This window comes from Barbus barbus (assembly GCF_936440315.1).
Source record: "Barbus barbus genome assembly, chromosome: 19".
Lineage (NCBI taxonomy): Eukaryota > Metazoa > Chordata > Actinopteri > Cypriniformes > Cyprinidae > Barbus > Barbus barbus.
This window is the reverse complement of record NC_136747.1, coordinates 26,704,893-26,714,124: the sequence shown is the minus strand read 5'-3', so window position 1 is coordinate 26,714,124 and position 9,232 is coordinate 26,704,893. Positions and strand designations below refer to the sequence as shown.

Genomic DNA, 9,232 nt, shown 5'->3' with positions numbered 1-9,232 from the left:
ATAATCAGGTAACGCTACGTTTCTTCAGTCCAGTATTTGTTCATCTTCAACTGTATCAAAGTTATTCTTACATTTGCTTTATAAAAATCAGATTTCACAGCAAAAGACACATGAAGCACGAGCTGATGGTGGATGTTTGTACAATTACACTAAAAGACCTTTTACTTGCTAACTATCAATCAGAGACAGAAGGCATGTAGTAGACTGTGTGCGACAGGTTTGTCAGCAAAGATTCGATCATTTAGAGGCTTTAGAACTTCATGTGTCATATATGAGAGAGTATATTGTAAGCAAAGGTGAGAAGGACATAAACTGTTGTGTTTTTGCAACATTACACACAGCACGAGTCTGTCTGTGGCCCGTTCTTTCCCGGCAGGAAGTGTGAAAGACCTACTTCCTCTCCAGGCAGGAAGCAGCAGCGCGGGTCAGGCTCGGCAGGAGTTTTGCGCTCTGACGTCAGAGTCCTGGCAGCTCGGCAGATGCCCGGCCTGAGCGCACCTGTCTCCCGTTTAAGTAATGGATTCTGCTGATGCTGCCCCTCGCAGCACAATTAGACGTTTCCTCAAGAGAGCAGATCCAGCTCGGAGCGCGGGACCGATAATGATCCGTGAGCTCAGAGCCGGAGATGTCGCAGAACCGCAGTCTGGAGCTCAGCAGGAGATACGCTTACAAATAAGACACGGTGTGTGTTTGTCACAAAAACCCTCTCTGATCCGATGCACTCCATCTTAGACATTGACACTGGCCTCTCAGCGTGCAGATGCAGTCAACTGTCCACAGCACGGACATCTGATTTACTCAAATGAATGGACTCATTTCCATAATATCATAAGCGATGTAAATCATTTGATTAATCGTGGCCTTTTTGGAAACAGATCCAACATTCATGTCTTATTAGGTTTGATTTTGGGTTCCCAAATGCGCTACACGTGCAAATAATAATAGAAATGTTGACATTCCAGTGAAACGTGTTGCTCTAACCTAATCAAAACAGCAGATATTATTACTCTCTGTTGTTTTGCAAAGGCAGGCGTGTGTGTGTGTGTGTTTCAGAAAGGTCAGTGTTATGCAATATAGTCTCTGCAGCCAGATTTGGACCACAGCATGAAGTCTGGGCCAATTTGCTGATTATTTTGACTAGGAAGAGCCTGATTGTCGTGTATAATAACATTTTTGCATGCTGTTTAGTCATGTCAATTTTATTTATATAATGCTTTTAACAATGCACATTGTTTCAAAGCAGCTGTATAGAAAATCATGATGTTGATGTTTATGATATCTTAAACAGAGCTAAATAGAGCTGGGTGATAATATAGTTTACATTTTGTGACCACATAAGCGATTAAGCAGTTGAGATATTCTGGATAATATATATTGCTTTATGTGCATATACTGTAGGCATGCAGATAAAGTTGGATAATTTTATATAAAGAGCTGGACATTTGCAACAATACAGTCTAGTATAGGCCTATATTGTTTTATGTATAGATATTTTCTTCCATATTGTGATCTACATCTGATTGTAATGGATTATTGAAAGAAAGAATGTAGGGTGGGACTTTGTTCTATGCATCGGTTGTTGATTGGATGTTGAGATGTGGGCATGGCATTTAAAACATGCAGGGGCGGAGTTTATGCAAATGTACTACATATGTTAGAGAGAAGTCTGTTATTTCACTGGAAGATCAGTTTATGGCATTTTGATTAAAAACTACAATATCAAAAAAAAAAAAATCAAATAAACAAATAAAATGGATGAATCATCGGCAATAAGATCTATAACACATATTCAGAAAACAGAGAGGGTGAGGTATCATTTCATAAAAAATAAATCCAATACTTCAGTTTGTTTTTTTGGAGTTTCCCAGGTAGATCATGATGCAACATCTGGATTTGACTCTCACTGAAAACACACATACTGGCATGTTTTCTGACATCTGACTGAATGAGTAAAAAGAAGTAGTTCATCCAAAAATAACACTTCTGTCATCGTTTACTCAGCCACAAAATGAGATGCATTATGCATATGTAAGTTAATTGTGACCATGTCTTTCTAACTCCAAAGAGAACATAAAAACAGTGATCCATATGATCATATACTCAATTCCAAGTCTTCTAAAGTCATATAATAGATTTGTGTGAAACAAAGACACAATTAAATTCATTATTCAATGGCTTCTGTGCCACAGAAAACAACATGAGCAATGACAGATTTTTGGGTGAATTATTCCTTCTGCTTCATATCTTATTTACTTGAGTTTTAAAAGTTCGAAGTAAGAAGCCGAATGATTCATGTGTCACGGGTTTGGAGGTTGTGAACAGACACAGGGAAAGTCACAAGGGAGGGTCAGAACAAAGTGTTGTTTGTCATGCTGGAGAGATGTTTAAGACTGGAGGGTTTGTGGTGTTCCTTCACCCTTCTGCCTGCTAATGTTCATGAGTCATTCTGGTGGAGCAACGCACACGCGCACACACACACCTCTGCAGTTATAATCCCATCAATTAAAGTAATCATAACTACAAGTTAATTATTTAATTTCTTAATGGATGATTCTGATGCTGTTGTGAAAGTGCTTTGTTTCAACCACTTGTTTCTAACCACCTGTCTGCTGCTGTGAGATGGGAACTAGTGCAGCACAAATGCATTTTTGGCTGTTTCCCCAAAACTGTGTTTCCTATCACTAGACTAAGCTGGCTGTGGGCCTACAGGCTTGAATTTTTGCAATTTGATGGAGGAGGAATATTGGATGCAGTTGAGGCATTTCACTCTTGAATGCATCCAAACTTTGAGGCAATACAAAATGTTGTTTGCTGAAGTTCTGAAGTCAGCATGAAGTCAAAACTCTGTTTACTTTCTTAAAGGTATACTTCACCCAAAAATAAAAATGTGCTGAGATTTTCCTCACCCTCAGGCCATCTGAGATGTAGAAGAATTTGTTTCTTCATGGGAACAGATTTGGAGGAATTTAGCATTACTTGCTCACAAATGGATTCTCTGCAGCGAATGGGTGCCACCATCAATAAACATAAAGTGAAAAGCTGCATGTTTGTAAGAAACAAATCCATCTTTAAGAAGCTTTAACTTAAAACCATCACTTCAGGCCAAAATATGAGTCCATAATCCATAATAGCACTTCTTCCATTGAAAAAGTCCATCTTCTGTTGTCCCCTCACAACAAAATTCACCCACATATCTGTTTAGAACAGTTCTGAACTGTTTCCAGTTGTAAACAGTGCTTGATCTGTGCATATGTCTCTACTGATTCTGACCAGACGACTTTTTCACTGAAGGAAGCAATATTATGAATCCAGGACTCATACAAGACATTAATTGCTGGACTGGACTGGAGTGGTGTGGATTACTTGTGGATTATTGTTATGTTTTTTTATCAGCTGTTTGGACTCTCATTCTGACAGCACCCATTAATTTCTCCAAATCTGTTCCCATGAAGAAACAAGCAAAAAAAGTGCAAAATTTTCAGCAAATTTTCATTTCTGGGTTAACTAATTTCACTCTGTAATACATTAGATTACACATGTCAAAAGGGTTGCATTTCATGTTGAGTGTAGACAACTGGTGTGCAAGTAAGTTGCACGAATCACTGCAGATCTCGCACATGACCTTGAAGGAGGATTCAGTCAGAGGACTGTAATTTGTTGCTGTATGACTGAAAACCTTTTTTTTCTTCCCTGTACAAAAATGCATGCTTTTTAAAGTAGGGGACACAGGTAATGCGTTTGGTGGGCTTATGTAAAAGCAAAAGCTCCAGTAATGAAGCTGTTGTTCAGCCACAGTCAGCAGGAGGCACTTTGAAGTGCTTTAGTCCTTGTTGATAAGAACTCTGCTGGGACCTGGATAAAGCTGACGGCCAAATTCCCTCCGTCACTTGCATGTCTCAAGGTTACTGCTGCAGTACGGCCAAACGCGCAACTGTAGTCTAAGAACCGTAATGCAACTGCTATATTTGCCAAAGCACACAGGGATCTTTCCATAAAGAGAGTGTTGCTGGATTCTCTTTGATCACATGCTTTTTTTTCAAGAGCAGCTTGTGAACACAATGCGGATAAAATTCAATCATGTGTAACAAAGGCGTCAAGGATTTAATTGAGATGAAAGCATGCTTTGAATCCTGCGGAAGAGCCAATGCACGAGTGTTTGGCTTCTCGGAAATTATTTTTGGGATACACTGACACATTATGCACGCTGCATGCACCACAAACCTTACGTCACCAAACTGACGTCATCGCACGCTTACTCAACCGAGTTGCATGCATCACTCTGAATCAGCACGTTTCGAGCTTCAGCAGTGGATGGTTCTCGGTGCGTGACTGAAACAAACAGGACCACAAACACGTAGTTACTTATTGGTTCTTTATTATGAAGTGAGAAAATGCCCGGTGTTGTTTGTGCTTTACATTGTTCAAATGCTGGGGGAAAAAACCCAGGGAACAGAAGTCCAGAAATAAGTTCATTTGATTCTTTACAGCTTGTAGAAATATTCAATTCCAAAGGATTATTTACAAGGCGTCCTTGCATTAAACAGTTAGTTCTCCATGTCCGTAAATACAAAAACAGAGGTTTGACTAATACAAGGCCTGTCTACCTGAATTGCTAAGGTTTGTGCTACTATTTTTGTTCTTTTTTGTCTTCAAAAAAAGTCGTAAATGTTCTCAAAGAAGTGCTTTTCAAAGACCAATCTGCTGTGTCCAACTGTCCATGTTGCAGTAGGATCTCCTACAACAGCGTTTCCAGGTTTAACGCCGTTCACATCTGCAGATTTGGAGCAAATGATCCGGATCACACACAAAGATGTCCGTTCAGCAGCACACGCGCCTACGTTCTAAAACTACATTATTAAATAAGAGGCAGGCAGTGCATAACCACTTACAAAAGGACCCTATATCCCTTCCCCTCCCCATCCCGTGGAAGTATCCGCTAATACTACTCTGGCATTTCCCTGATATTTAACTTCTGAATGACTACTGATAGTATTGGATAAAATCGTGGTTAAAAATGCTATAGTTATTACTTGTTTTAGCTTTTAAAAATACCATGCATTATTGCTCTATTTTTCATCATGACTCCCGAGAAATATTGCCGACGGATGCTATCTAGGTTTTGGCAAAAAATCCAAAGCTTCATAAAATTGGCATAGATTTCATTAGTAGTAGTGTTTTTGTTTTTTTTCCCCTTTTTTTTTTTTTTTTTTTTTTTTTGCATGCAACAAATTTATAAAGTGGCAACCAAAAATAAGATATTCAGAAAGTGGCAAATGCTTTGGCATATTGATGACGAAGGCTTGGCAACTGAACAACAAATTAAAGTGCAAATTAACAGTTCGTAGGAAATAAATATATAAATACATAAATAAGTTAATGAATAAATAGTTTTACCTCAATGCTGAACACTTTTGTGGCCACTGGCAGCAGTACAATATTATCCAATACTTAGAAAAGGTTTGACCTTTCGAGAGAAGCAAAGACATTTTCAATGTCCTCTGAGTTTTGGCAAAAACAAGTGAAATTTCAGCTCTGAATACGTGAACAGCGGAAGAAAGAGTACACTTAGAAAAGAAAAGTTAAGGTACATGCGATTAATCCTCCAAGACGTTGTCGTTGTTGTTGTTGTTGTGCTGTCATCCATTCACACTTCCATCGGGCTCAAAGGAGCAAATGCTCCCTTGAAGCAGGCCGACTCGTAGTGCTTGTTCAGGTAGGACTTTAGAGCAAAGGTCTTGTTGCATCTCTTGCACTTGTAGTGCTTAAAGGCCGAGTGTGTCTGCATATGGGCGCGCAGGTTCGAGCGGTCGGCGAACGCCTTTCCACAGTGTGCACATCCGAAGGGCTTCTCGCCCGTGTGCGAGCGCATGTGTCCCTGTAAAAGCCAAGGCCTGCTGAAGGCCTTCCCGCATATGTCACACTTGTGCTTGAGGTCGTGGGTCAACAAATGCATGGCCATGGCAGGCATGGAGACGTAAACCTTCCCGCAGGTGGGACACTTCTTGGCCATTTTGCTGTCCATGCTGCGGTGCGTCTGCTTGTGTCTGCTCAAGTTGGATGATGTGGCGTATGTCTTTCCACACTCATTGCACGTGTGCCGCTGAAGGGTCCTGGAGCTGCTAATGGCTTTTCTCCTCGACCTCCCATCCGTGATGAAGAAGGCGTCCACCGTGTAGCCCTCGCTGACAGCGTTGTCTCCGTTGATGTAGCCCGAGGAGATCTCCGACTGCGGGCTGTCGGGCTGGTCCGAATCCGGCGCTCCATAGTCACTGTAGATGGGTTCGGGCGAGGGCACTTTGATGCCGTTGTCGCTCTCGCCATCGTACGGTGCCGGGGTCATGTAGTCGCTGATGTAGCCTGTGAGGGGGAAGGCGATGCAACAGTTTCTGTTACTTCAGCTCGTTTAGGTGAACCCAGACGCAATGACTTTTTCTACATTAATCCGCACGCGCGTGCAAAAAAAAAAAAAAAAAAAAAAAAATCAATAGCGCTCCATTTCAATTAGCGTGGCAACCCATTTAAACACAATGGCGAGGAGAATGATATCGCTCCGGTTATAATTGCATTTGCAGTCTTGGTAGAAATTGTGCAGAATTAGGTCGATGTGTACCGAATGCACAAAATATATTACCCTGTAACCCCCAGATGATGCATGCATGAATATTCCATAAACGTCTGCTTATGCAAGTGTATGCAAAGCGCAGGTTATGTAGAGCGTGAATAATAACGTGAAACATGATCAAGCGTTCCCTTAATAGACTGCGTGCGTTGATAATTCACATTATGATAGCTCTCGGTGCAAATGTGAAGTACTTGTTGCTAGCGCTGCGTTTTGTGAAATAAAATGCGCCTGAAAGCGAGTCGAAAACGTGCTTGAAAGAGCGCAACACCTGAAATGTGCCGACTCGACAAAAACTGATGCGCCTCACGCTGTTGAATACAATGTGACCGTGGGTCAACTACACGAGGTTGCGATTATAAGCCATCAAACGTCAACATACATGCACTTGCCCTTGCGTAAACACGATCTGGATGTCAAATAAATGTGATTACCTTTCTCGTGAAAGCGCAGGCTGAGATCTGCCCTGGATCTGCCATAGGAGCTCTCCAAATCAGCGGATGAGAAATCATCAAGCTTAACCTTTTTGACCAGGAAAGACCTTGGCATGTTTTACGGTGAAGGGGAAAAGTACTCGTCCGCCGGTCGAATCTTTCGCTTTCCTCATGCAACGCTGGGGCAAAACGCGTTTTTTAGTATCGTGTCTCTTCGGTAATGCCGAGATTCCGATGCCAGCGCAGGGTTACGGCAGACCCAGCGGAAGTTGCCCCTGAATGCGCTTGTGTCGATGCAGCGCGACGCTGAGATGCTCTCGGCAGAAATGCAACTTCAGCACTGGACAGCTCCCGTTCTGCTGCGCGCGTTCAGCACTGGACAGCTCCGCTCCGCTGCGCTCTCTCTCTCTCTCTCTCTCTATCTCTTTCTTTCTTTTTCCGCTCTCTTTAGTTCCGCTGGGACCCTTCACAACGATCGTATCTTCCAGGTTAGGGCTTTAAGTTTAAACTAACTAGTCCTCTAGTTTCCGAGATGCTTTTCTACCATTAAAGACACAGAAAGGACAGTGAAACAGCTGAGTCTGCGTCAGCCTGATCGCTCTCCTCTCTCCTGCTTTATCTCTCAGCTGTTCCGTCTGAAGGCGTCGGCTTTCTGAAGTCTGTTGATCAGCTGTTGGGATTTATATGGCTGCGATCAGGTGGGAAATGAAGATGGAAGTACTTAATTTAATCCATAAAAAATCTCCCGGGACCAACATTGAACTGGATGGCTTAATGACGCTGTGAGACGTGCACGCCTTCTCCAGATTTTTCTCGAAGCCTGAAATGAGACAGAAGGGTTCATTTATATCACATATCCGTTCGGTTTTCATAAATGAAACGTTTTTTATAAATTGTTGGGTTTTATGTAACCTGTTAAATTTAACCCCCTTTCTAGATAACACATACGTTTAAATTATTTAAGTTATTAAAATTAATAAGTACAAATTAATCTTGCATGTAAATGTTTGTAATCAGTTAATCATTTTGTTTGAAAGATTTTGTTGTTTTGCACTTCATTTGCAACATTGTTACGTTACAAAATCTGCGTTTTTGCGCGCTGCTTCTGCCGCGAACCACTAAATCAACTACTGACTGTGGCCTCAGGCTTTCAGGTCGTTCTTTTACATCACGGTCTATAAACCAATGGCTTTCTTTTCATGCAAATCACACGAATTGGGTACCAGAAGGTCCGTTTCCTCAATGATTCCAGTAGGAGCCATATGTCCGCAATTAACGCGGATCCTGGAGCTGTGGTACACACTGTTGTCTGACATCGTGTTCTCGTTGTTCACTCCTTCAATGGGACGAATAAGGACGTCCCGCAGTAGGATTGTCGTTTCACAAAAATGCAGACCCGGAGAGAACGCGTTATAGTGATAGATGCTGCTTTGCACTCGTGTCTGTGGAGACTAGAGGGTCATTATACATTGCTCATTTTCTCATTTAGTGCACGCAAGTCTTTCGCCCACTAAGATGCACTGCGTGCACGCATTGCAATTTCACTGCAGTCCTACGGTAAGACGCAGGTAGTGAAATAAACAAACAAACAGATAGATAGACAGACAGGCAGACAGATAGATAAAAAATACATCCATGTTATTGTGACTGTCTGAAAAAAAATAAAAAGAGTTGTGAAAAAAAAAAATCAGAGTTGCAAGATATAAACTTAGAATTGAGATATAAAAGTGAGAAGTCCAAATTCTAAAGTATAAACTCCCAACCATGAAGGAAAAGGCAGAGGTGTGAGTTAAAAAAACCTCTCTTAATTACCTTCTTTATTTTATTTATTTCAAAAGAAAATACTTTTACCTCGTCTTTGAAGAGTTATTAAAAAAAGGGGGGGGGGGGGATAACCTGTGGAGGCAACTTCAAGATTTTTTCATACAACACTGTCAACTAAAATCTAAGGAAATATAGGGATTAAAGACAAAATGCAATCTTCTCTATATATTTTCAGTCCATTGAATCATTAAAATGTGCATGTTAGCAGGCCCAGAAATGTCTTCCTCAAGGAAAATGGGGCTAAAAAGAACATTTTATTTTACATACATGTAAATGAGGGACAAAAATGGCTCTCGTTTCGTAGAATGACTCTTAGGTTGATTCCACATTAATGTGCATGCATGTGTGTAACAGT

General features: G+C 41.2%; 1 protein-coding gene across 1 annotated transcript; it reads right to left on the bottom strand.

Moving 5' to 3' along the window:
• Positions 1-5,644: 5,644 nt before the first annotated feature.
• Positions 5,645-7,168, bottom strand: scrt1a (scratch family zinc finger 1a; the record flags this gene model as incomplete). The annotated part of the gene is made up of 2 exons (XM_079442255.1): positions 5,645-6,357; positions 7,054-7,168. 2 exons carry the CDS (start codon positions 7,166-7,168, stop codon positions 5,645-5,647), a joined length of 828 nt encoding a protein of 275 aa, XP_079298381.1.
• Positions 7,169-9,232: the final 2,064 nt, after the last annotated feature.